Source organism: Cervus elaphus, chromosome 12, assembly GCF_910594005.1.
Source record: "Cervus elaphus chromosome 12, mCerEla1.1, whole genome shotgun sequence".
NCBI classification, from domain to species: Eukaryota; Metazoa; Chordata; class Mammalia; order Artiodactyla; family Cervidae; genus Cervus; species Cervus elaphus.
Window position 1 is genome coordinate 84,649,529 of NC_057826.1, and position 27,393 is coordinate 84,676,921.

Sequence of the window (27,393 nt, forward strand, 5' to 3'; positions counted from 1 at the left end):
ACTGTAAAGCCTTTATTTTGCTTCCAATTTTTGGTTATAAATAATGCTGCGATGGGCATCTTGACACACAGAGCCTGTCCCTGACTCTGGATTATTTCCTTTGGACAGATTCCCAGAAGTGGGATTACTAGGTCACAGGATATGGACATTTTTATGGCTTGTGAAGCACATTGCCAAATTGCTCTCCAAAAGGGTGACACTGCTTTTATGCATCTTTGATGATGGCATATACAGGTCGGAATATGCCACCAAAGACCCAGGACAGTCCTGGCAGCTGGGAGTCTGGAGTTCTTTTTTAAAGACTTCTTAAAAGGTTGCTTAATTTTCTTCTAATTATCAAAGTAATAAACACACAGCTCATAGGTGCTAAGTCAATTCAGTTGTGTCTGACTCTCTGCAGCTCTTTGGACTGTACCCCACCAGACTCCTCTGTCCATGGGATTCTCCAGGCAATAATACTGGAGTGGGTTGCTACGCCCTCCTCCAGAGGATCTTCCCAACCCAGGGATCAAACCCGCATCTCTTATGTCTCCTGCATTAGCAGGCAGGTTCTTTACCACTAGCCCCAACTGGGAAGCCCATAATACCTAGTACAGAAAGGCAAACACAGAAACGTGTAATCAAATAAAAGTACCTATAATTCCACCTTTCCAAAGGGTCTCAGAAGACATGTCTTTTGATTGTAGAATTGCTAGGATGATGAATTTGGGCTGAATTTACACATAAGTGAGGTGGTTGCTCTTTTTTAATTAATGGATTAATCTATAAACTTGGCTGCACTGGGTCTTTGTTGCCATGCAGGTTTTCTTTAGTTGCAGTGAGTGGGGGATACTCTCTAGCTGTGGTGTGTGGGCGTCTCATTGCTTCTCTTGTTGCAGAGCACGGGTTCTAGGGCAGGAGGGCTCAGAAGTTGCAGCACGTGGGCTTAGTTGCTCTGCAGCATGTGGGATCTTCCGGGACCAGGGATTGAACCCATGTCCCCTGCATTGACAGGTGAATTCTTAACCAATGAACCACCAGGGATGTCCAAGGTGGTTGTTTTAAATCATGGCTTTAAAGAGAGAGGACCCTGGCCTTTCTGGAGTAGTCCCCTGGGAAGGACATTAACATATTCTTGCCACACTGTTAAGTTTAATCACCCCTTTTCAAACAACAACAACAAAAAAATTAGATTTTTTAAATTCCCGGTGTGAAATCCTGCTTAGGGCAGGCTAGGGATACCCTCAGTGAGGGCATGTCTTTGCCCTCCAGTGACAGAGCCCATCTCCTGAGTCACATGCAGAGTCATTCAGACACAAGCTTGGTCCTTTCCAGGTGGGGAAGATGACTCAGGGGTGCGGGGGAGGCGGGCTATAAAGTGTCAAACTGATTTCCCGACCTTAAGAGCTGGTACTGAAAGTTGCTCTCAAGGAGGTCCTAGAACATTCTGAACAGTGGCTGGAGCCCCTGGAACACCAGTGGAGAGAAGGGGGCCCCCAGAACGACAACAATGGCAAAACTGCAAAGAGCAAGAGGGGCAGCTCCTGTTTGCTACCATAGGCCAGGCTTGGGGTTAAGCACTTTACACCTGTAAAATAAATGTAACGCTCACAATGTTACTTATACAATAAGGAGTTACAACAGTTAACTACTTTTTTTTTGGTGTGGACCATTTTTAAAGTCTTTATTGAATTTGTTACAATATTGTTTCTGTTTTATGTCTTGGTTTTTAAGGCCTCAAAGCATGAGGGATCTTACTCAGCTCCTCGACCAGGGATCAAACCCGAACCCCCTGATTGCAAGGCAAAGTCTTAACCACTGAACCCCTAGGGAAGTCCCAACAGTAACTACTAGTATTATCATCCTTTACAGATAAGACACTGGGGGATGAGAACGTGTTCAGGACCCCAGCAGTCTGAGTCCACAGTCTGGGCTGTTACTCCGCATCTCCTGGTGCACGTGTTCCAGGATAAGTCTCCCAAGGAGACCAGCTGCCCCTAGAATTCTGTGAGGGAGCAGTCCTCCCCCTGCCCTGTTCAGCTTGACTGCCCAACTCAGACACAGCATCCCCACTGTATCATTAGCGTGCTAAGGCTACCACAACAGAAGACCGGAGGGTTCAACAACCTCCTAGTTCTGGAGGCTGCGAGTCCAGGGTCAAGGTGCCAGTGGAGCTGGTTTCTGGCGAGAGCTCTCCTCCTGGCTTGCAGACGGCCGCCTTCCCACTGCTTGCCACACACTCGGTGTCTCCTCCTCTTCTCATAAGGGAGTCAGTCCTAAGGATTAGGATCCCACCCGTATTACCTGTTGTTGTTCAGCCACTAAGCTGTGTCCGACTCTTTGAGACCCCATGAACTGGAGCACGCCAGACTTATTACCCGGTTTAACCCTAAGAACCTCCTTCAAGGCACTACCTCCAAATTCGGTTCCGGCTTTAACATATGCATGGGGTGGGGAGCAGCACAATCAGTTCATAACACCTCTCTGTCCTGAGAAACACAGACTCCGGACATCTTCCAGGTGACTCTGCACTGCCCCGCAGCTCATCCTCCACGCAGGAGCTGCGCTCATCACACCTCACATTAGCATTGTCAAAGAGCAAGCTTTTTCTGACTAGATAATGATTATTTGGAGGTTGCAGGCAACCTTCACTCATCTGTGCCCACCACCCCATTCATTCGTCTGACTCATGCATTCACTCTGTCGTCCACCAACTAGAAGCCAGGCCCTGTGTCAGCCCTGGGATTTCAGTGGTGCCCAGGATACAGTGACAACTGCATCCTAACAAAGCCAACCTGCCCACTTCTCCCTCCCACTCTACTCCCTAACCCCAGGCCGTCTCACAGCTCTCACCTCCTGTCCCAAACCCAGCCTGGGCAGGGGTTTCTTAACACCTTCCCGCTCAGAGGAAACAGATGGTGTTAATCCAATGGGACAGCCAACTGTTTCTAGGCAAGGGATCGCAAAGCTGTGTGTTACCTCCCAGAAAATAAAACTATGCATACCCCAACAAGGAAAATAAATGTGTGCTTGTAAGACTTGTACAAGCAGTCCCTTTTGCCCACAAAACAGGTTTGCTTCCACGAAGCATTTCTATTAGAAAACAGAGAGGAACTGCTTCTTGATGTTCTCGGAGAGGGAGAAGGTGGGCTTTGCTTACCTCACCAAATCTCCCTTCACTGAAGTAGAGAACCATGAAACTCACAGCCACCATCGTTCTCCCAGGAGGGGCAAAGGAGGGGAAACCTCAGTAGACACAACAGTGGGACCCCCACCAACCAGGGCTACCTGGGAACCGCGGAGGTGACAGCTGGATCCTATTTAACTTGGTACATGAGAGGGATGTTGTTGTTGCTAAATCTCTAAGTCATGTCCAACTCTTTGTGACCCCATGGACTGTGGCCCACCAGGCTCCTCTGTTCATGGGATTTCCCAGGCAAAAATACTGGAGTGGGTTGCTATTTCCTTCTCCAGGGGATCTTGCTGACCCAGGGATAGAACCTGTATCTCTTGCATTGGCAGGTGAATTCTTTACCACTGAGCCACCTGGGAAGCCTCATGAGAGGGATAGGCAGGGATTAAAGATGTATTACAAAGGGCAGTGGGAGCCTTTTCACTCTTCTTTTTCTTAGTGGCCTGAAATTCCTATATCAAGGCAAATAAAACATCTAGGTACAATGGATAAACAACAAAGATATAGTATAAAGCACAGGGAACTATATTCTATATCTGTAGTAATCTACAATGGAAAATGGGCTTCCTTGGTGGCTCAATCGGTAAACAGTCTGCCTGCTATGCAGGAGACTGCCTGCAATGCAGGAGATCTGGGTTTGATCCCTGGGTTGAGAAGATCCCCTGGAGAAGGAATTGGCAATCCACTCCAGTATTCTTGCCTGGGGAAATCCCAAGGACAGAGGAGTCTGGAGGGTTACGGTCCATGGGATCGCAAAAATTGGACACGACTTAGCAACTAAACCACCACCATAATGGAAAAGAATCTGAAAAAGAATAGATATTTATGTATAATGGGATCACTTTGCTGAACACTGGAAACACTGTAAATCAACTGTACACCAATACCTCAACTAAAAACAGAAACCATCCAAGTACAACGCAAGTGTGTGCTTGGGGTCAGACCCTAATTTGGGCCAAATACCCCAATTACTCCAACGCTCTCCTTCCCTTGTTCCCTTCCACAGTACCAAGTGGCCTTAACTGAAAAAACTGGAACTATTTTAATTTTTTAATCACACACACAAAAATGCTTGCCAGAGTGGCCTTTGTAAAATCTAAACCTGATATCATTCCCCAGCACAGTGCGCAGTTCGCTCCCTGCCCTCAGATCAAGGCCATGGTCCTTGCAAATTGGATTCTGATGGCCTCTTTGGCCCCACCATGATACACTTATGGCCTCACCACGCTTAATTTCTTTCTGTTCCTCAAAGCCTTTGCTTCTCTCTTCCTGGCCTTTGCACATGCCAAGCCGCTGTTTACTCTGGTCATCCTTCCCAACTGTCTGCTTGGCCAAATCCTCCTCCTCCTGGCCTCTGCTTCAGTGCCCTCGAAGTCCCCTGAGTTGCATTAGTTGCTCCTCCCCGGGGTGCCTAACCCCCCCAACCCACATGCTACCCTCATCCTGTAATAGCTGCCCCACCCCCACATCACCCTTGGCTGTAAGCTTCACGCAGACCTGGGCCTCTACCACATTCACACTTCATCCTCAGGGCCTTCTCAAAGGCAGCACCCAGGCAGAGCTCAGGGGGTGCTGCATGAACGAAATGGTCCAGTGAGAGGTGGGCCCCTCAACCCCGCGGTGCCCACCCCCCCACCCAGTCCCAGAGGCCAGGGCCTGTATCTTGTCCATTTCTGCATGGCCAGGCACATAGCGGATGCTCAAGAATGTCTGCTGAACCAAGGGGAGTGGGTATGGAGGAGGAAGAGAAAACTCAGCTTTGGATAGATGCTCAGATCTCTACTTCTGTCTGCCAGCTGTCCACACACCCACATACCTGCACACCACCCCAGTCTCCTCAACGGAGACCCACACACATCACGAGTGCCACTGGCTGGGAGGTGTCCTGTCCCCTTTAATTAAAAGTCAGACCGGCAGCCTCCTCCCTGCTCATTCCTCTCTCTCCAGGTCATTTCTGAAGATTGAGAATCAGCAGGACAGCTGAGAGGGAGGTGGGGTGGATGTGGAGAAATTGCTGGGTTTGTATCTCTGCCTTACAACCCTCCTCCCACATAAAACAACTTTCCTGTGGGTGACCAGGCCCAGAGATGGCAGTGCCAGGGGCCTGGGGGCTGAGGGCCGGGCCAGGACTGTCCCTTGTTGCTGTTTTCATTTCCTCAAGTCTCCTTTCCTTTTCCACTCCTTCCTCACAGGCCCAATTTTAGGGGATCCCCTTCCTTCCTCCTCAGGTGGGTAAGGCAAAGTGCCTGGCCTGGGGCCACTACCCACAGTTACAGAGGCAGGAGGGTCACTGAAGGTCCTGGGAGCCACATCAACAAGAAGCTCCTGATCTGAACCCTGGGGTGGGATTGAAGGTAGAGAAAGGCTGCTAGCAAAGACCCCTTTCTCCTTCAAGCTGAGCTTTGGAGAAGGAAATGGTAACCCACTCCAGTATTCTTGCCTGGAAAATCCCGTGGATGGAGAAGTCTGGTAGGCTACAGTCCATGGGGTCGCAAAGAGTTGGACACGACTGAGCGACTTCACTCACTCACTCCTCCAAAGAGGAAGGTGGGGGCTTACTGTGTTAGAGGAGCTTGTCACCTGGCATGAAGCAAAGCTGGTATGTACTTGGCTAAGTCCACTTCTGGGCAGACTGTGTTGAAAAGCATCCCGGAGGCACAAACCAAGCACAGTGGCAAAACAGGACTGGGAGAGAGGCAGACATTCCAGGAAGGCCTCCTGGAGGAGGTGGCATTTGAGTCAGGCCTCCAAGGGGAAGGGTAACCTCCACATTTTAGAAAGATTTGCAAAGCAAACAGCACTTAAACCACTGGAATTGTGTGTGTGTGTGTGTGTGTGTGTGTGTGTGTGTGTGCGTGTATTTTAGATGAAAGGTATTTGTTTGTGGGGGAAGGGAAGCCCCTGGCCCGTAATGGGGCTGTAGGATCATGTGTGAGTATATTTTATCCCTGCAGCACTGGGAGGAATTATGGACCACACCACAGGGGGCTGGGCAGCTCCTTCAGAGGCTGCTTCCATCACCTCTCCTCAGCCCAGATCCTTTCTGGAGAGGCCCCTGCCAAGCAGCAGGGACAGCAGCAATCCATGCAGAGAGGTGGGAGGGGGACCCTTGAGCCAGTCTCCAAGGATGCAGTTCATTAGGACGCATCCTCTGTTGCCATGGTGATCCCCAGCCCACAGAGCCAGGCTAATAGTTCCTGAATTCACTCAGGCCTCGAGCACAATTAGACAAGATGGATTTTCGAGTTGGAGCATAATGAGACCCGGACGTCCGGAAAGCATATGGCAGCCTCCCAGGGGACAGCGGAGCCCCGGGAGAGCACACTCCTGTCACAAGGCCACCAGGCCATTGCCTCTCGTGGGCAGGAGGTCTGGGAGGCATTGGGGAGCACTTCCCTTCCTTTAGAATTCTTCAAGGACAGCACAGCCTCTGTCTGAGCAGCACTGGGCGATGCGAGAAAGGAAAAATAAGCTTTCCATATCTGTCCCCAGCCCTTCAGGGGACAGGTTTGGGAGGCTTTATTCTGCATACTCTGATAAGTTTGCCAACAAACACATCTCACATGGCTGCAGCTGTGCTGTATGCACAGAATAGATCCTCGTATCCATGCAAAAACATAGAAAAGTCATTCAAAATTCTCTACTGGAACATACACGGGGCCAGGCACAAGACACACATCATGGGGTCTGGGGCACCGCATGCTACTCCCCACTCAGGGCACAGGGCTTACCCTCTGGCAGGGGAGACGGGGTGTGTTCAGCGAGAACCATTTCAACACAGCAGTGACATGAGAAGGATGGAGTCTGGAGTGAGGAGAGATCAGAGAAGGCTTCCTGGAGTAGGTGACATTTTGGCTGGGCCTTGAAAGCAGGGATCAAGAGATCTTTTGAGTAGAGACAGAGCAGAAAAGCACAAGTTGAGTTTGGGGCAGCTAGCAGACCAGCGTGGCTGGAGGGCAGGGTCAGGGCAGAAGGAAGCTAAAGAAGACTGCTACCCAGGTTGATAGGACCCCACTCCACGCTCCCCTAATCCAGGGAAGCCCCAGACCCTCTTTGGGCCTGAACCCAGGACAGGCTCCCAGCGAGGCAGCCCAGGTTTCATCCCTATCAGTTTTCCTCTAGCAGCATCACCCGTCCAGGCCATCAGAAGTTTTGGTCAGCATCAAAACTCTTTTCTGACAAGTCTCCTGCACAAACCCCTCAGTGTTCTAAACACAGACCAGCCCCTTGGTGCCCAGCAGAGACAGGGGAAGGGAGGGGGAGAGTTACGGTCTGCTGTAGGTTCAGAAGTAGGGAGGACGGACTTGGGGAAGGAAGACAGCTGCAGAGAGGGGCAACCCGGGCATGGCCGGCTCCGGGGAGGGATGTTTACCAGGGGCTTTCCCTCTAGGGTACCAAGCTCCCCGGGATTCTTGAAGGTTCAGGCTTTTTAGAAGGCAGGGATACAACTCTCCTGGATTACCACCTTTGGATCCATTTTTTTCCCAGGAGGTTGCTATTAGCAAAAATCACTGACCCTGTATGACAGAGAAGCAGAGATGGCAAAGCGTCCTGTTGATTCTGTCTCCTCCAACTCGCTTCCAATCTCTCTGGCCAGGAACCCAGCTCAGTTCCCCAATTCCGGCTGGCTGCCACCCTTCTTCTCCCAGGGCTGCCCACAAAGCCCAAGGCACTGAGCTTCAGCCTCTGAGAGATCTGATTTTCTAAATCCGAAAATGCTGTCTGAGCCAAGTCTGGGGAACAAGCGAGATGGTCTGGTTGAGGGGGGCTGAACCTGGGACACAGAACTGCTGACCAAAGCAGCCTCCTCCTGGGTTTCTCAGGCACCCCTGCTCCCCCACTGACTTCCACCTCTCAGGCGTCTCCAGGGACTCAACAACCTCCAGAACCTCACCTCAAGTCCTGTCTCCCCTCCAGCCCTCACTGTTCCACTTGGCCAGCTCAGGCCTTTTGCTTGGACCATCACAATGGCCCCCCAAGGGTCTGCTGCCCTTGAGCCCACAGAAACCACTGGGCCCCCGGGGGAGGAGCAGGGACAGAGTCAGAGCTGGGACAGAATGTCTGCCCGTGCCCCCCTCTGGCCTGGGTCACCTCAGTGACTCCGGAGAGGCCTCTGTGTTCCATAGCAACGAAAGGGCTTTTTGTTTGGTCCTTTTCTTTAAATGGGACGGAAACAATTCAGGGAGAAGCTATTGGTAAAATGGAATGCTTCTGAGGGACTAAAGAGCCAGGCAGAGGCATGGGCTCTGGGCTGCATGAAGGATGGGACAGAATCTTTGCTCTGTCTCGGTTTACAAGTGTGTGATCTTGGGCATATTACTTAACCCCTCTGAGCTTCAGTAACCTCATCCACAAAATGGACATAACAGTAGCACCTACACCGCCCCCCCATCCCTGTGCCTCATGGAGTGTTGAAAGGATGATATAATATGCACATAAAACAGCACAGTCCCTGGATCATGGCTGGCACTGAGCAAGCATCTCTTCTTAGTATTTTGTTACTGGTGAACGCAGTCCTACAGCATCTCCCTTGCCACTCAAACCTGGGCCAGCCCAGAACAGACATGCCCAGCAGCCAGCAAAGCATCAGTACCGCGTCCCTCGGTCGTTTCTCCTTGACCTGGGAAGGCAGGGCCTCTTAATTGCTCTTTGGTTTTACTCAATTTGAAGTGAGCTGGACACCAATTCCCTGCAGGAAAAAATAAATATGCTTCTGCTCAAAATACTAATGAGGCTGGAGGCGAGGTGAGGCTGGCAGGGGAGGGTGGCCCCTGAGCACTTCCGCCAAGTCCTGCTGGCCCCTCGGGAGGATGAGGCCCAGTTTGGAGCACCCTCGAGAGGTCAGGAGCAATGGGAAGCTCTGGTTTCACTTCACAAGCCCCAGATCAAGGCTAAGCTGGCTCAGGTGACCCAGGGAAGGGGTGTGAGAAGCCCACCGTGGTGATGCCCATGGATTTGTGATCCAGCACTTCTCTAGGGGCGCTTTAGGAATACCCTGGCTGTCTTCCTCTCCTCATAACCAGACCCCAAGGCCTGGAGATTCTTCTTCCTGTTCCCACTGTCTCTGCTCCGGTTCAGACCCTCACCATTGCCATCAGCCTTTCCCTCTCCTGCCTGTCCTCCCCTGAGTGGGCATTCAGTCAGTCAGTCAACAAACAATAGTGAGCAGGAAGCCCGTGCCAGCCTGAGGGAGGCAGGAGGACTCGGGGGGACCCAGGCCCAGCTTCGCCCTCCTTTCTGACCTCCCCCCTCACACGCCTCCAGACAAAAGCCTCATAGCTACGCCTTGAGTGGAGGGTAGCCCCTCCTCAGAGCCTTTGAGGTGCTTAGTCTCTCAGTCGTGTTCTTCTCTTTGAGACCTCATGGACTGTAGCCTGCCAGGCTCTTCTGTCCGTAGAGATTTTCCAGGCAAGAATACAGGAGTGGGTTGTATGCCCTCCTCCAGGGAATCTTCCCAATCCAAGGATCAAACCCAGGTCTCCCGCATTGCAGACGGATTCTTTACCATCTGAGCCACCAGGAAGCCCCCCAGAGCCTAGGAACTCTCTGTTCTCTCAGCCAGAAAGATCTTCCCAGATTCCACACGGCTCCTCCTCCTCTCCTTCCACTCTGGGCCCCCATGTCACCGTTTCAGAGCTGCTCCGCCTAAAGCAGTCCCTCCCATCGCTCTGCCCCCTGACCCCACTGCATTTTTCCTCACAGCATTTACTACCACCTGACATCTTAATATTTATGTATTTGTGTTCTGTCCTGTGTCCCCGCCCTCCAGGGCCAGTCCCCTGAGGGCAGGGACTTTTTTCTGTTTTGTTCACCTATGTGGATGTGTCCCACCATCTAGAACAGTGGCTGGCACAGTACGTGCTTAATGGATGTTTACTGTTGTGGAATCGAAGGACTCGATCACGTCTCTTTCCCATGTACAACTCATGCACAACTCACCACGGCATCCAGCTTTGCCCCCCCTCCCCACCTTCCCAGCTCCTGACCATCCACACTCCAACCTCCCTGGACAACCTGGAAGCTCTAGAACATCTCGGGAGTGACCTTGTCTTGTTTTTAACTCATGCTCTGCTTCCCCTCCTCCACCCTTTCCCAAATCTTACTCAACCTCCAAAGTCAGACTCAAAACACCACCTCCCCTCGGAAGCCTCGTCCAGTCTCCCAGGGCTCTGTGGCTTTCAGGACCTGCTTTCAGCACTGCCCCAAACACTCCTTCAGTGTCTGTGTCTGTCTCGCAGGCAGAAGTCAACTTCCTTAAAGGCTGGGGAGATGGGTCCCTTCTGTGCATCCCCAGCCCACACGGTGCCTGGTATGAGCAGGTGCTTAGTGGATGGTCATTTGCATTAAGATTCAGATTGTTCTAATGATAAAAACTGTTATTAACTACTATCTCTTTACAAGGTCCACCATGGGAGACAGAACAACAAGCCAGCCCCAGAGCTGAGAACAGAAGCCCAGCCTCAGGGGCCAAACTAAGGGCAGGAATCCAGGTTCCCTGAGTGTGGACAGCAGATAATCTGAGGCCAGCCACGAGGCTCGGGCACGCAGCCACAGACTTCCACATCTGAAGACAAGGCTGGTCCCACTGTCAGGGGGAATTGCTGCCTGCAACTCCCAGGGGATGTAAACCGGACACCCCCGTCCCTTTCCTGGGAGGAAATCCTGCCAGCATTCTCAGGGACGTGGGACAGCAGGGCTGAGCTGAAGGAGGAAGGGGGGCAGGGCCGTAGGATGGGCCTGGGTCCTAGAGCCCTCCCGCCAGCCTGACCCCATCCACAGCTGAGGCTACCAACCGCACTCAGTGCTGCTCCTGGCCAGTTCTCTGGCCCGGAACACTGGATAGCTGGGACTTTTGCAGAGCACAGTGCTCCCTACACCCCTTTCTACCTCTCCATTGCTTCAGAGCAAGCCCACTCCATAGCTCATCTGACTCTCCAAACACTATCAAGGGCCAAATAGGATTGATACCCCCAGAGAGGTTAAGCAAATTGCATAAGGTCACACAGCATTTTGAGGCAAAGCCCAGAATAAAAACTAGGCTGAGATTTCAGCTGTTATTTGGAGTCACCAGGAAAGCAAGTGCTGAAGGGCTTTACTGGGCTGGAGGCAGGAAATTGAGAGGGCTTCATCACCTCCAGAAATCCTACCCCACTTTCTTCTGCAAGTACACAGTCTGGCTTCAAACCCAAAGAAATTCCATCTCTGCTCACTGACTCTCAGACTCGGGAAGCGGCCTATTCCCTGTGACTTCTTCCTTGGAGGATGCATTAAATAAACAGAGACCCTTTCTCATTTTTCTCCATAAATATTTCAGGAGACTTAAGAAACAAACAGATCTGTGTTTGATCTGCTGGCCACTCAGAAATGGGGGCTCCTCTATCCCAGGCAGGACCGTCAAACTGTCCCCAGGGATTACAGTGTCCACCAGGCCATGGGAAAGACAAGATGGTGGGGACAGCCACCTTCTTACAGGGGCTCTTCACCTGGGTCAGGGAACCTGCTGGGAGCTGGAGAGCAGAGCCCAGTTTTTACCAGAAACACTCCTCCCCTCACTGCCTGCCATTCCTTTGCTCAGAATCTGTTGTTTTGGGGGACACTTCAATCACTGCTGCCCAAGACCACATCACAGGGCACATGGGGTTCCACACAGACAGGCACCACCTACGGGGAAGGGGATGCAAAGCCTCTCAGAACAGGTGAACCGCAGTCAGGCTGGAGACCTCGGCAACTTAGCAGGCCAGTTTCCCCTTAAGACTTCCCCAAACAGTCCTTTTGTTTATTGATTCAAATGCTCATGGAGTACATTATTCTTGGGCCCGGAACATTCAGCGGCTCCCCAGTGCTGACAGGATTCTGACTTCTCGGGCTGTCATTTCCTGCGCTTCCCAGTTTCGCCCCATCCCAGCCTCCCGACCACCTCTCCCTTCCCAAGTCACACTCCGCACTCCAGTTAACCTGGCTCCTCCTCTCCCCCAGGAGTCCTTCCCTTTCCTAAACGCTGTTCTGTCCATGCCTTCTCTTCTCTCTCATTGTCTTCTCTTGCCCTTCTCAGGGTGGTGCACGGGCCACCTCCTCCGTGAAGCCCTTCTGAATCAGCCCACACCACAGTGATCCCGCCCCTCCCAGGCGCTCCTTCCTGGTTCGCCGCCCACACTGCCTCCCCGGGGACAGCTCCTGTGACATGCTCACGTGTGAGGGCTTATCATTTCAATTCAGTTACAAGTGTCTATAGAGCCAGGCTCTAGCTTCTGTTTCACCCAGGGGTCTGAGGGTGAGAGCTGAATCTGGATAGGTCTCCTCCAGCAGGACACTCGGCTCTGAAGAAATCTTGATGCCCAGACCCTAGCTCCCAGAGAATCTGATTCTGTTGTTCTGGGGGTGGGGGAGTAGGGAGGACCAACTACATAATTTGGTCCTCTTGATGAAAAATTATAAAGAATTTTAAGACAGGATCAGCAGAACATTAAATCAGGCATTGCACAGGTCACACACCTGTTGATACTGACCCTGAGGAAAAGCATATAAACCTCCCCAGGAGATCTGCAGCCAGCATGGAGAATCACCGCTAATGACAACGAGGAGCCACTGAAGGTTCTGCACCTCTGGGTCCCAAGACAGTACATGCATCTGTGTGTCCTCCACCTCTGCAAACCTGGGCTGCCTGGGGCCCGAGCAAATATTTGTAGAGTGAATGAATAAATGAATGGATGGAGAGAGATGGAGCTTGAACCAGAAAGCCGAGAAAGGATCTTTTTTCCATTAAAAAGTAAATGTATTAAATATTAATGCTTTATTATTAATAAATAGAATATTTTATATAATAAAACCAAGCATTAATATTTTAACATTCACATATTTAAATATATCCAACATGCCTATAGTACGAAAATCTGAAGCGTTCAGCTTGAAAATTTTTTACACATTCACCTAACCACCATTTCAGAAGGTTCTCTTGTGCCCTATCCCAGTTAATTCTACTCCTCATCCCCAACCAGCTCAGCACTCAAAACTAGACAGAATTTTCATCAAAGAAGGACTCTCTTGGACTTTCCTGGTGGTACAGTGGTTAAGACTCTGCGCTTCCAATGCCAGCGGCACAGGTTCAGTCTGTGGTCAGGGAACTAAAATCCTATATGCAACGTACAGTGGCCAAAAAAAAAAAGAAGGGCTCTCTGGCAGAAGCAGCACAGGGGAGGGTGTACTAAAGAGACAAGGAAGAGGCTGACTCATAAAATTCCCTTCATTGTGTGCCGAGGACTGATATTCATACCAAATGGGAGGGGGCAGGCACAAAGGCTCAGATAGGCTGAGCGACTTGCTCAGAGGCACAGTGCAAGCTGGTGGCAGAGCTGAGACTCCAACTCTGGTCCTCAACTTCTGAATTTCATAAACATGCCACAACCCCTGGCAGTCTGGAGTGGGGTGTGTGTGTGCTGGAGAACACAGCTCGGGAGGAGACTCTGGCTGCAGGGTCTGGGAAAGCTGGGGAAGGCAGGCTGAGCAGCCACAGGGCCTAGTTCTGGGCATAAGCTCACCGGTAGGCTCACTCTTGCACCTGGATTTGCACCAGGTGACACTCCCCTAAGCTAGTTTGGGAAAACTGAGTCCCAACCAGAGGGGCTCGACCCAAGGTCATACAGTGTCAGAGCTGGGGCTTAATTAAGCAAGGGGCTCCAAAATCGCATTTCAGGGGTCTGTTCACCAGGCCAAAAGCACATCTTCCTAGAAACAGGCCTTGGGCCCCTCTGCTCCACCACCCTCACCCCATCTTCTCAAGCTCAGATCCAACCTCTCTGGCACCCCTAGGCAGATGGGAAAGGCCAGTACCCTACAGTGGTCCTAGCCAGGGGCATCTCCCTGGGGAAGAGAGGGGCACGTGTGGTACTCACCCAGGTATAAGGAGATGCCAGCAGGAACTCTGGGCTGGGGGCCTGGAACTTTCACTCCTACCTCATGACATGTGAGCTTTGTGAATCTCCAGTCGCTGCAATGCCTCTGGGGCAACATGAGTTGGGTGGGACCATCTGAAGTGCAAGTCGAACCTTGTCACTCCCCTGCTTAAAACCCTCTGGGGACTCCTAGCACCCTCAGGATGAAGCTCACCCTCCTTGGCTGGGCAGCTCTGCTCCCCTGGCTCCTCCCCGCCTCCCAGTCTGTTTATCACCAGCCGTCCTACCCTTTCCCACCCAGCAGCATCCAACTCTCGTCTTTCTTGGAATGAGCCAAGCCCGCAGCTCTCTTCAAGCCTTTGTTCACATCTGGAATGCCTTCCCCTCCTCTTCACCTGCCTCTGCTTAACTCATCCTTGATGACTGAGATGAGATGTCTTCCTCCAGCAGCCTTCCTTGGCCGCCTCTCCATCCCCATGGCTTCAGAGGTGTGTGCACACATCTCCGCTCCCCCCACACCAGCCTCTGTCCCCTTATCTCTGCATCCATGTGTCCTGCCGAGCCACCATCTCCTCCAAGAGACTGACCTCCGGAAGGGGCAGCCTGAGTTTTCTCCTGTGAGCTCAGCTGCTGGCATTTGGCCCCAGTACACGGGTGCTCAGCAAAGGCTTCCTGAGTGGACCCAAGGCCTCATTCTACCTGCATTAAGGGTGACGGGTGGGGAGCGTGGTCAGTGGTCAAGGGAGCAGGAAAGCCAGGGTGGAGAGGTGCACAGAATAAGGCTGGTCATCCTCTCCACTCCTGTTCCCTGGGCAAAACTGGTTCGTGGTAATCAGCTCTCCGCCGCCTTGCCTTCCCCCTCAGGAACCACTCCTGAGTCTTTCTTTAAAATGTATTTATTTACCTTTGGCCATGCTGGATCTCTGTTGCTGCACAGGGGCTTTCTCTCTTGCAGTGAGAGGGGGCTACTCTTCATTGCGGTGCCCGGGCTTCTCATCGCAGTGGCTTCTCTTGTTGCAGAGCCTGGGCTCTAGAGCACAGGCTCAGTAGCTACGGCGCACAGACTTAGTTTCCCGATGGCATGTGCAATCTTCCCAGACCAGGGATCAAACCCGTGTCCCTGGCATTGGCAGGCGAACTCTTTTAACTACGGGACCACCAGGGAAGTCCTCTCCTGAGCCTTATTACTTAGGGTCTTGCTATCAGCAAGCTAAGGCATTACCCTTCCCAGGGGAAGTTCTATTTTAATAACATCTCAAAGGCCCAGAGGCACTGAGTTCTACAGAGGTTTCTGGGCATGGGGATTGGGAGGCTCTTCTTTAAAAAGCAACCACACAGCAAGATCAGCTTCTGTGTGCCCACGGGGCTCTGTAATCAGACGTATGTTCACATCCCAGCTTCCACGCTGTGTGCACCAGCATGACCGCCCCCTCTCTGAGGCTCAACTTCCCCTCCTGTAAGGTGGGGATAGGAGGAGAGTGGGCAGGAACGGGAGGTAAAGGATGGGCACTGGCCGGCATGAGCGGAAGGCTCAGCAGAGCGGCGTCACTCCTGCTGCTCTTCTATAGCAAAGGCCCGCAGAGCTCGCAGCTCCCTCGGCCAGCCCCGGCACTCTGGCCCTCTGGGGCCTGCAGAGGGGCGGCTTTGTTTGTGGCTCCTGAGCCCCCCTTCTCCTTCCCTCCACCCACTCTCCCTTCCTCCTTCTCTCCCTCCCTCCAAGTGAGAGTTCCAGGGAAAACTTTGTCTGGAGACTTCTCAAGCCAGTGATAAGGTCTGGCCAGAGGAAAGCTCTTAGCAACCCAGACTCCCAACCCAGAGGCCCTTCTAATGGTTTCAGAGAAACAAAGGAGAGAAAGATTGCCTGCAGCCCTGTGTGCCAGGAGGGCCGGCTTCCAGGAGGCAGAGTGGGGTTCTCGGGCCGCTGTGCAGCCAAAGGTGGCGGCCTGGCAGGAGGGACACATGGGCCACCAGATCTGGGTAATTACAGCCCCACAGCCCAGCAGCAGGAGCCTCAGAAGTCGCTTCTTCTGCAACGGCCATGAGTAGGCCCTAGGGCCAGCCACTCCTGGTTGGTTACTTGGGAAGCCAAGCTTTTCCATTCAGGTGCCCCTTGCCAGCTAGGCTAAGCTCGCAAAGTCTCCTTTCTGGAATTTTCCCCCATGCCCACTTTTCAATCAGTCCTTGGCCTGATTTCTAGTAGAAGCCTAGAAAAACCCACCGAACTGAAGCTCATCCAACCTGAGCCTGCAACTAATTGGAGGGAGTCCTAATTCTAGCTCAGTCACTTGTGCCCCTTTGGGAAAACCTTCTGGGGCCTCAATTTTCTCCTCTGTAATGGAGGAGTCCATTACATCTCTTTAGGTTTCCTTCCAGCTCTAGCAGTGCATGGATCTATAGGAGTAAAGATTTAGCCCAGCAGCAGCAACCAGGGAACTGTCTAGGATTGTTTCAAATTCTGCCCATCTTGTACCTTTCCACCAGGTACCCCAAAATCTATATCACACCTTTTCTAATGTGCATAGATAGCCCTTGGATGAGCACTGTGAAAGGTACTAAAAAGAATCAAGTGTAATCCCTGGTTTCAGCAAGCTCACAATTAATGAGTCAAGGTTCATCTCCCTAAAACAATCAGCAAACAACATAACATGTTAAGCTTTTATTTGTGTCTGGTGTAGAGGAGACTGGGTGCTACAGGAGCTCCTAGGACAGAGAAATGAACACGGTTGTAGACCCTGGTAGCTCAGACGGTAAAGAATTTGCCTGCAATGTAGGAAGCCTGGGTTCAATCCCTGTGCCAGGAAGATCCCCTGGAGAAGGAAATGGCAACCCACTCTAGTATTCTTGCCTGGGAAATCCCATGGACAGAGATGCCTGGCAGGCTACATTTCATGGGGTTGCTACAAGTCGGACACGACTGAGAGACTTGCACTTGGAGACCCTGAAAAGGCCAGTTTAACAGGACAACTCAGGTCCTGAAAGAAACGCAATGCGCAACAATTTTAGTTTGTCCTCTGATATAATAGTGACTAAGGCAGGAAGGTAGACCCCTGGCTTTAGAGGACAGATCTGTGATAATAAAAAGTTATCAGATGGCCCTTCAGATACACAGATATACAGAAATCCCCTTTCCCAGAATTCCAAATTTCTCAGAATCCCAAATTTCCCCAAGCATTCCTGCAAACTGATCTTTCACCTGAAAGTCGGCAGGGCAGGCAGCAACAGTATTATCTTCCTTAAGTTAAAGGAAAAAAACCCCAGGAATTAAATCCTTTTGTTCCCACCCACCAACACTTTTCTTTTTAGCTGTTCCATGTCTTAGAAACTCTGCCAGATCATAAAGCTGTTAGTTCTGAAATCACACCTAAGGTGCTTAAACTGTCTGGTGTAAATGCTTCATGCTACTAGAACATACTCCTTTCCCTAAACCCAAAAGAAAAGCAACCTGAGCCACGAGGAAATAAGGATGCGCCTAGAGCCAAGGCCAAGGTCACATGCCACTGGGGATGAGATGGGGTCTCTCTGCCCAGAGACCCAGGCAGGACTGTGTTCTGGAACCCAACCTCCCCTGCCTTCCACAGAGAGCTCAGACCTACGGGGAGCCAGGATGATACAGATCAAGGTACGGACGCTATTTGGCTGACTTTTCAAATGAAAGCAGGACACCCAATTTTTACAGCCAGATTATTTGTCCCAAGCATATCAAAACAGCCAAAAAAGAAAGAACAGGAAGAGAGAAAAACAATTTTTTATCTGTACCCAACTAGCCTGATGAAGTGAAAACAGAGGCTGTTTGGAAGAAATGAACTTGGCTCTTTCATACCAGCAGAGTATGAACCAATTCTTTCTAAACTGTATTTATTTATTTTTATTTATCTATTTGGCTGAGCTAGGTCTTAGTTGCGGCATGTGTGATCTTCCATCTTCATTGCGGCATGCGGGACCTTTGGTTGCAGCATGTGGGATCTAGTTTCCTGACCAGGGGTTGAACCCAAGCCTCCTGAACTGGGAGCACAGCGTCTTAGCCACTGGACCAGCAGGGAAGTCTTTGAATGAAATCTGAAGCCAGGACAGCAGGGGAGAAGTGGGTTATCTATTGGAAGGAACTGCCAAACTCTGAAGGCCACGAAACGCTGGTAATGCAGGGAACAGGAGAGAGATCGGATCAGACTGACAATAAACAAACCCACACATGACACCTATGAGAGCCTCACTCACACATTCCAGCGTCCTAGTGAGGTTTCAAAGACGAGAAAACAGAGGCTCAGAGATGTTGAGGGACTGGTCCAAGGTCACACGGTAAGGAAAGGAGGCAAGGGCAAGGCCTGGGTCTTCTGCCTTCAGGCCCCCTGCTCTGGCCCCATGTTTTGGGGTCATTCCAGCCTGATTGAGGGGCAAAACAGAAGCCTAGGAGGCAGGCTCAACCCTTCCCCAGCTTTGGGACCCTTGTAAATTACCTCCCTGCCCTCTGTGGGCCTGTTTCTGCTACTATAGAAATGGAAATGATAATAGCACAGAGCTCAGAGGTAGTCAGGAAGATTAAATGAGTAAATACATATGAAACACTTTTCATGTGCCTGGTATAAACTAAACACCCTAGAAGGGTTAGCTACTTCTGTTGTTTATTTCACTGTCAGTTCCTTGAAAGCAGGGACTTACCAACTGGTGAAAGGCTAGGAACAGCCTAATAATAAATTCATATTTATTAAGATTAGTAGTCATTCTCATATTCCTAGAAAGTATGAAGTTCATGGAAGCAGAGGCCTGGACCAGATGACCTCAGATGGCTTGGGAGTTAAACCCTGAGCATGGGGGCTTCTTCCCAGGGATTAGCATGAGCACCACCCAGAGGCAACCTCCCCATATTCCCATCTCTGGGCAGCCAGAGTCTCCCACCCTGTCACCATCTGTCTCACTCGGGGGCAAATTTAAGCCTGTGGCGAATGTCACCTTCTCCGAGCTCAGGCAGGGCAGAAACCAAAATGCAGACACTCAATAGACTTCGAACATTAAAAATTCTGGATCTGTCCCGACGGATTTACTTTAAAGACCAATGCCCAACCCAGATAATTAGAAAGATTTAAAGAACAAAGTGGTCATAATCAGGTCCAGTAAAAATGTAAGGTGGAAATTTTTCTGCCAGAGCAAAGTTATCTTTTGAAAAAATAAATGACCCCTCCCCAGAGCTGCCAGCCAGCCAGGAGGGGCACTACCCTCCCACAGGCAGCCTGGGGGGGCCCCTGGGAGGGCAGCAGAGGGCTGGGCAATTGCACGTGGCACTTCCACACCCCTCAGGTCAGTTCAAGAAGTTGCCCAGGGAGGGACTTTCCCGACAGTCCAATGATTCGGGCTCTGTGCTTCCAATGCAAGGGGCGCGAGGTCGCTCCCTGGTCCCCTGCAAGCCATGTGGTGCAGGAACAAAAGAAAAAGAAGTGGGATAAGGCATCTTCAAGCCGCAGGGAGGAAGAAGGAGAGCATCAAGGTTAGGAAGCCTGAGTATCTATTCCGCTTCATGGGTGACTTTTTGCAGCTTATTTAGCCTCTCTGTGCCTGTTTCCTCATCTGTAAAGTGGAAATAATGACAGTGATCTCTACCATGAAGTCTCTCTGATGATTCAATGAGCTGGGCTGAGCCCTCACCCATGCCTGGCATGCAGGAAGCGACCCTGGAGAGCTGTTTCTGACTCCAGGCATCTGCCCTTACTGTTCCCTCTGCCGGTTATCTCTCCCCCGCTCCCCATGTATGTCACCTGCCACCTCCTACTCAGCCTACGTGATTCAGCTAACAGCCCCTCCTGAGCCCCCTGACTAGGTCAGGCCCACTGTTACTATTCCCAGAGTTCCCTGCTCATTTCATAACACCCCAGGACACTCATTGTCAGCATTTGTTTAATTTTCTGTCTGCCTGACGTTAATAGCTGACAACAACTGCCAGGCATGTGGTAAATGCTTCACACAGATCAGCTCTTTTAATCTTTGTAATAATCCTTTTAAGTACTACTATTATCAATCCCAATTAATGGATGGGGAAGCAGATGTTCAGAGAGGTTAGGCAACTTGCCCAAGAACACACAGCAAGTAAATAAAACAGTGCCATCTGGCTGACTCTAAAGCTGGCACTCTTAGGCACCCCCTGGGCATCAAAAGCCATCTCAAGAGAAGGCTGCTTCTGGTAAGGGCTGCAGGCCTGAATCACAGACTTGTTGTCCCTACGCAAAGCTAGCTTCATAGAAATGGAGAAGGCTCTGTCTCCGTTTCGCCACTGGGCTGGCTGCCCTACCAATAAGCAGCCCTATCTAATGCCAGTCACCACATCCAAGATGTCCTTCTTCCCCAGCAGCCTTCCCCCAATCAAGCACATGGTTCCCAGCTCCAGCAAAGGCCACAGGGAAGTTTGACACAGCCACAAGCGTCCCCTCAAGGCAAGCACACCTCCACGGCAGAGCCACAGACACACAGACGGGAGCCCTACGCTTTGGGGGTAGAAGGTGCAGAATATGATGGAGCCCCAGTAGGAGAGGCCTGGAAGTTACAGGAATGTGTGCTCTGGAGTGAGACAGCCCAGGTACAGATCCCTGCTCCCCCACCCACTAAACCTGCAATCTTGAACAATTCACTTATTCTCATTGAGCCTCAATTTCCTCATCTGAAAAATGGGATCATCCAATAATAGACTCAATCTCATGGTGTAGAGTCAGTGTGATCATGCCTGCCCAAAGCTGCTTAATAACTGGTATTCTTGTCATGATGGTGATTGTGTCTTCACGTGTTCCAGACTATTATGTGATTGAATCGAGAAGGTTCTAGCTCAAAGTCAGAAGATCCAGGTGTGCATCCGGGCTCTGACCCACATAAGCTCTGTGACTTAGGGTGTGGTCTCTTTCCTCATAGACTCTGTTTATTCATCGGTAAATAGCCTCCCACCATGGGACGGGCAAAGCAATGCACAGCATTAACCCATGCTTGTATTCTGTAAACAGGACAGCTCTGAGGAAACCTGGGCACCTCCCATCACTGTGTTAATTAATTGGAAGGAGGGTGCCAGCCAGAAACCAATTACCAAGTCCCTCCAGGGGCCTCTGCAGGGGGCAGGGAGGAAGGAGAGGGGAAGATTGGTGACAGCTCCTCCCCATCCCCCCCCAACCCGCCACCCTACTTGTGTCTCCTTCGCAGCTGGTCCCACACTCCAGGCCCACAAAGGAGAGGCTCATTCTAAACAGCGTCTTTTCATGTGGAAACCACTAGATTTGCATCTGTCCTTCCCTGGCCAGGCCTGCTCCCTGCCAGCTGCTCTGAGCTTCCCAGGCTGCAGGCAGCTCAGGCTGGGACCTGTGGGGTCCACGGGCAGGGAAAGGAAGGGAACTGAACGAGCTGAGCAGGAGGAGAGGGAAGGAGAGGGGGCTGGGCACAGAGGGAATTTGCACATTCCCTCATCTCCTGGACACCAGACAAATCCTGTGGCCGGCACATCCAAATCAGAATCTGGGCCTTCCCGGTGCCAGCAGCCAGCGGCGGCTGAGGCCATGTCTGCTCCAGGCTGGCCAACCTGGGAGAGAAGTGGAAAAACTCACTCCATGGCTGGGCTGCCAGGGCCTGACGCTGCCAGGCCGCTGGTCCGTCCAGCGTCCACACACGCAAACCAACCGAGCCCGTGTCGGTGCTGACTCCACAGGCCTGGCTGGCTGTGGGATGATTCTGGGGGCCCTGGGGAGCCTCACAACCCTGCCCTGATGCCTCTGGGTGCTGCCATGGGTGCCAAGGCGGCAACACCCTCAGCCACGAGAACACGGGGCCTCTGGGCACACTCAGGAAAAGCTTTTCTAGAGAGAGAGGGAGAGACTGCAAGGAAGGGAAGAGCCCGCATTTACCAAGCGGGCACTAAGGGCGTGCAGGCAAGCCCCAGCTTGTGTCCCTGGGCCTTGAGGCTCCTAACCCAGGTCTCTATGATACCTCCTTATACACCCATTTCTTCAAAGATCCTGGACAGCAGGGGCTGCAGCTATATACTCTCTGAGCACAGTGCCTAACAGGGCTTGGCCCAGAGCAGGAGCTCAGAGCGCTGGACGAATGAGTAAATGTTACCTAGGTTCCTTCTGCATGAGGATGCCAGTGATCTGCAAAAAGAATTGCAAGGAAGGAGGCAGTATAGTGAGAGTGTGAGGCGTACAGAAGGCAGAATCCCCACCCCATCCCACCCCAAGAGTCTGGGAGCTGGGTCTATGCTGGTGAAACGGGGCAGGACCCAGTGGTCCTTGCTTGCCCCTCACGTCCTCTGCCTGCCTTTTGTCCGTGGAAAAACTTCAAAGAATAAGTTTAACCAGCGAAGTGAGAATATGCAGAAACAAAGGAAAACAGCCAAAGGAGACCAAATAATAATAGTTTAGATATTAAGCATAGTCAAGGACCTGTAGTTCCTTCTCAGGAGCTATCGATAATATTCTGAGCCATAGCCTGTGAATCGTCTTATGGATACGGAAACTCCCACCAGGTGGAGAAGTTAATTACATGAGGACCACACTGTAGCCAGGACATAAGCTGCCACAGTTCCAAAAACCGGCCTCAAGGAAATGGGAACAAACTGACCCTGGAACTGAAGACTCACTGTACTTAAAACAATCAGGATGATGCTGGTCAGACCACCAATGACTAACTTCAAGATGACTATCAGAGCCGACTGTGCTGTTTCTATTTGCAGCCCCCTCCTTCAGCCTATAAAAGCTCTACCCCACTGGGTGTTGGGGATGGGGGAAGTCAGCCTTTGGACAGGCATTCACCCTATCCACCCACCCCCACGCCACCAGTTGCCAGCATCCAAAATAAAGCAAACTTTCCTTTCCACCAACCTGGCCTCTTTAATGGCTATTAAGCAGTGAGCAGCCAGATCCCACTTTCAGTTACACTGGTACCTCTCGGCCTTTTAACTGAGTTTCTCGCATCTCTTCTTGTGGTAAGAGTCAGACAGGAAAAAGGTGCTGGGAAGTGGGATGTTGGGGCTCCAGCATCCTACATGAACTAGATGCAGGTCAGTGAGTTGAAGCAGAAGGGCTTGTAATCCCCTCTTCCCCATCCTGACCCTGGGCTCCCTTCACCTGGACCCAAAAAAGAAAGAGGCTGTCCAGCAGAAGGAAACCCAGACGCTAGCAGCCCAGGCTGGGGCAACGCAGTGGGGGTAAAACACCCACCCCCACTAGGGTGGCCTGAAGTCCCCCTCACTGGGCAGCTGGGCAGAAAGAGCACTGACCAGCCGTCAGGAGAACCCAAGTTTCAGCTCTCTAGTGTCACTTGCTGAGTGACTTTAAGGAAACCACAGTTCTGCTCCGTGGGCCTCAGTTCCCTCATTTGTCAAGGGAGAGAACGCGATGATGTAACTGCTCATATATTCTGTTCTCCTGGAAGGCTCTCTACAGGGGCCTAGAGATATGGTGCTGTATTGTTCAGTTGCTAAGTCGTTTCCGACTCTTTGCGACCCCACGGACTGCAGTACACCAGGCTTCCCTGTCCACTATCTCCTGGAGCTTGCTCAAACTCATTTCCAGTGAGTTGGTGATGCCATCCAACCATCTCATCCTCTGTCACCCTCTTCCCCTTCGGCCTTCAATCTTTCCCAGCAGAAGCCAGGGGCTCCAACCAGTGAGCTGAGCTCTGCGAGGGTGGGACAGGAGAGGGAAGGCGAACTTGCAGGTCTGGGGGCCAGAGCGCAGCTGACAATCCTGCTCGTGGACTTGGAATCTACCGCTCAGCACTGGCATCCGGGGTCCTCTCTTTGCCCACATTCCTTCCCCTAAGTCTTTCTGAGGGACAGTAGGCACTCCTGCTGCTCAGGGCACTTTGTTCGTGGACCACTGGCTCCCTGAGCCAGCCTAGGGAACCTGCAAAGCGCTAAGCTCAGTGGCACCTAGCTTAACAAGGCCACCTAGCCACTAGAAGCCACCACCTTCCTTACCCAGAAGTCCCAAGTCTGGTCACATCACAGATAAAAGCCAGGAAAGCACTCCAAAGGACCTCTGAGCAACGAGAAGGAGGTTATAGGGGCCAACATAGAGCTCCAAGACTTTTCTTATAGCCCATTGACTCAAACTCTACACACAATTCTAATATATTTTGTTCTGTTTTTCCAGCTGAGGGCAGTCTAGAAACAAGATATTTAGAAGCCAAGAAGGACTGCTATATGCTATGCCAGGTATACGACTGAAATGGAACAGGGACAGAAAAATGCTAAAAACCAGGCACAAGGACTCAAAGAATAAAATCATCTGGAATAAAACTGTCTTGTTCCCAGGAGGGCCGCCTTCACTGTCACCCCTGACCTGCCCTGTGGAAGGATACTGGACCACAAGTAGGAGGAGGCTGGGCCTTGACCTCCTGTGGACATCTGCAGGCGGGGAAACTGCATCTGGTCCTTCCCTCTGCTTTCTCTTCTTTTCTCTCCCTTTCTTCTCCTTAGTACATAAAGAGCTGAAGCTGTCCCAAAGCCCAGCAGAAGGTGGAACTAATTCTGCATTTCACAGATGGGAAAACAGAGGCCTAGAGATGGAAGTGACTGGTCCAAGGTCACACAGCCTGTTAGTGGCTTATTTAGGACTAGAGGGCAGGCCTTCAGACTCCCAGAGCACTCTGGTTCCTTCTCAAATTCAGAGAGGAGCCTTTACCAACAGGCTTTCAGGCCTGCCCCACCCCCCACCAGGCCCCTCCCCTGCAGGCCTCCTGCTCCTCCAGCCCTCCCCACTGGAAAACCAGCAGTCTGTGAAGGGCTAGCAAGGGAAGAGAAGATAGGGTTAAGGTGGGGATTTTATTTAATCCTCTGAGCCAGCTTAAACTGATGCCACATTTGTTAGAAGAGCCAGACACAGAGGGATTTGATGGGGGATGGTGGGGGGAAGGGGGCACATTAGTGAATAATCACTGGATACCAAGAGGCCGGTCCTGCCAGTGGGTTGAAAAGACAGGTAATTCACCTTCATGGACTCCCCACCCCAGGGCCCAGGTCTCCAAGTAGTGGCCCTCTACCACTGGAATCATCCAGGCTCCAAGGTGCAGGGTAATGGAAAGATCACAGGCTAGAGACTGAAACAGGCCTGAGGGCAAACCCCAGCTCAGCTACTTACTGTGTGACCTCAGGCAAGTTACTCTACCTCTCTGAGCATCAGTTTCTTCCTCCATTAAAGGGAGCCTGAATACACCTTCCTTGCAGGTCTCCTGGGAAGGCTGCCTGAGCTCACATACATAAAGAGACACAGCGGAGACAATGAATCAAATCTCTGCTATTATTACAAATTTCTCATCTGTTATCTCTAATCCAGGCCCATCCATTACTCTTTTACTCTAACCTGCTTACCTCTTTGACATTAACATTGTTATTGACAGTAATCCTTCCCAGCTAAACAGCATTTCTATCATTTCAAAACAGGAAGCATCCTGCCCTCTGTGGGTCGCAGCAGCCCTGCCAGCCACAGCCAGAGCTAAGGTACCCCATCAGCCCCCAAGTTCATCTTCCCACAATGTTTCCAAGTTCCAATTCTGGAATTGAGCCCAAAGACCCCGAATGAACATGCTGTCTTATAGCAGATCTTGGGGGGCATCAGATGGAGCTAGAACCACTTCTCCCATTGCTCCCAGGCTGACCCACCATCTGGTCTGCTGCTGTGACCACAAACAAGCTGCCCTTCCCACTTTGACCTCCAACTCTCTAATTATGAGAGCCAGGTGGGCAGCTGGTGGAGTCTGGCCTTGGGTACATGGCTCATCAAACCCAAGACCAAGGCCAGGCTGTGATCTCCTTACCCTGACTGAGCTCTCTGAAAAGTGTGGGTTCACACCCTTGATCTTACTGGTTCTTAATAATTGCTGGTCACCAACCCCAGCGTTCATATTATCTTTCCTATGCTCACACTCCAGGGCCAAAGCAGGAGGGCCCAGCCAAGGTCACCCAGGGGGGTCGGGACAGAGCTGCAGTGAATGGTGAATGGCAGGTCTCCTAAACCCTGGGCACTTTCCACTTTCCCAGGTCAGCTCTCCACTTAACTCTTTCTTTCCCGCAGCAACTAGGCGCCCAAAATGTCTCCTGTAAACCTCGGCCCCTAAGATGAGGTCCAAGAACTCTCCCGCAACATGAGAGCTGCCAGAATGAGCGCCGCCCCTCCTTACCCCGCCACAGCTCTTCCCCATATCTTCAAGTTGGCCACTCCAGAATCTTTCCCAACCCTGGCAGCAACTCCCGGGACCGAGTAGCGCCCACAGACTGCTTTTGGAGTCAGGCCCGAGTTCCTGGGGTGGACAGCAGAGCCCGGCAGGTGGGGTGGGCCTTCACCTCTGCGGGCCTCCTCAGGGCGGCAAGTCCATTCCCACACCCACTGCCCAGCGCCGGTCCGTGCCAGCGACACTCCCCGCGGTGCGCTCCAACGAGGAGGGGGGCACACCACTGAACCGCCCGACAGTGTTCTCCTGGGGTTAAAAATGCAGCATCCTAAACAAGGGTTAAAAATGCAGTCCTGGGGTTGAGCCTGCGAGAGGGATCCTGCCCAAACGACAGCTACTGCCAAAGCGGCATCCTCCCACTTTCCTCCGCAGTCCTGGGGGCCGAGGGACTCGAGCGACTGCGGGAGCAAGAGAGGCACACCTTCCGGACACAGTGCCCCCTCCTCACGCCCACACCCCCGCGCCCCCCGCAGCCCTGGCCGGGGAGGCTTCCAGCGCCGGCGGGTCCCGGACGCGGCGGGCCAGGGGCGCCTACCTTTGTGACAGTCATGCAGAAACTCCGGGGCGGTGCGGGGCCGCGGGCGCGGCGTGCGGGGGCGGCGGCCGGGGTCCGCCCGGGGGCTCCGGGCGGCGGCAGGAAGGGGGTCCGGAGCGGCTCCGCGCGCTCCCCGCGCCCCGCGGGAGGCTCAGCCGAGCCTGGGGGCCGCGCTCCGGGCGGGCAGCGCGCAGGGACCGCTCGTCAGCGCTCGCCCGCCGCTCGTCGCTGATGTCAGCCCCGAATGTGCATTTATAATAGATGAGCCTCCTTCGCCGCAGGAAGGCGAGGCAGGAAGAAAGGGAGCGAGGGAGAGGGCCCGGGCTGGGGGGCGGGGGGAGGAAGAGGGGCCGGGAACTCGCTACAAAGGAGGAGGCGGAAGGAGGAGGAAACGCACGCCCGCCCGCCAGCCGCCGTGCCCCGCGCCTCCGGGATCGGTCGCGGCCGCGGGGCACAGCGGCTCGCCAAGTCCGGGGCCGGCGCCCAGGCCCGCGGCCTTAACCCCTTCAGGCCCGCGGCCGCCTGGCGGCCGGGCGAGGCTGGGTCCTGGCACCTGCCAGCTAGTGTGGGGGGTGGGCGGCGACCCGGGCTCTCCGTGCCCTGTT

At 52.4% G+C, this 27,393-nt stretch overlaps 1 protein-coding gene across 2 annotated transcripts in view; it reads right to left on the reverse strand.

Moving 5' to 3' along the window:
• The window catches only part of CORO2B (coronin 2B), a 146,496-nt gene extending 119,417 nt beyond the window's left edge, over nt 1-27,079 (reverse strand). For both annotated transcript variants that reach the window (XM_043919800.1, XM_043919799.1), the window contains exon 1: nt 26,789-27,079. In XM_043919800.1, the coding sequence (XP_043775735.1) occupies nt 26,789-26,803 (15 nt within the window). In that variant the 5' untranslated portion in view covers nt 26,804-27,079. The remainder of the gene's footprint in view (nt 1-26,788) is intronic.
• Nucleotides 27,080-27,393: the final 314 nt, after the last annotated feature.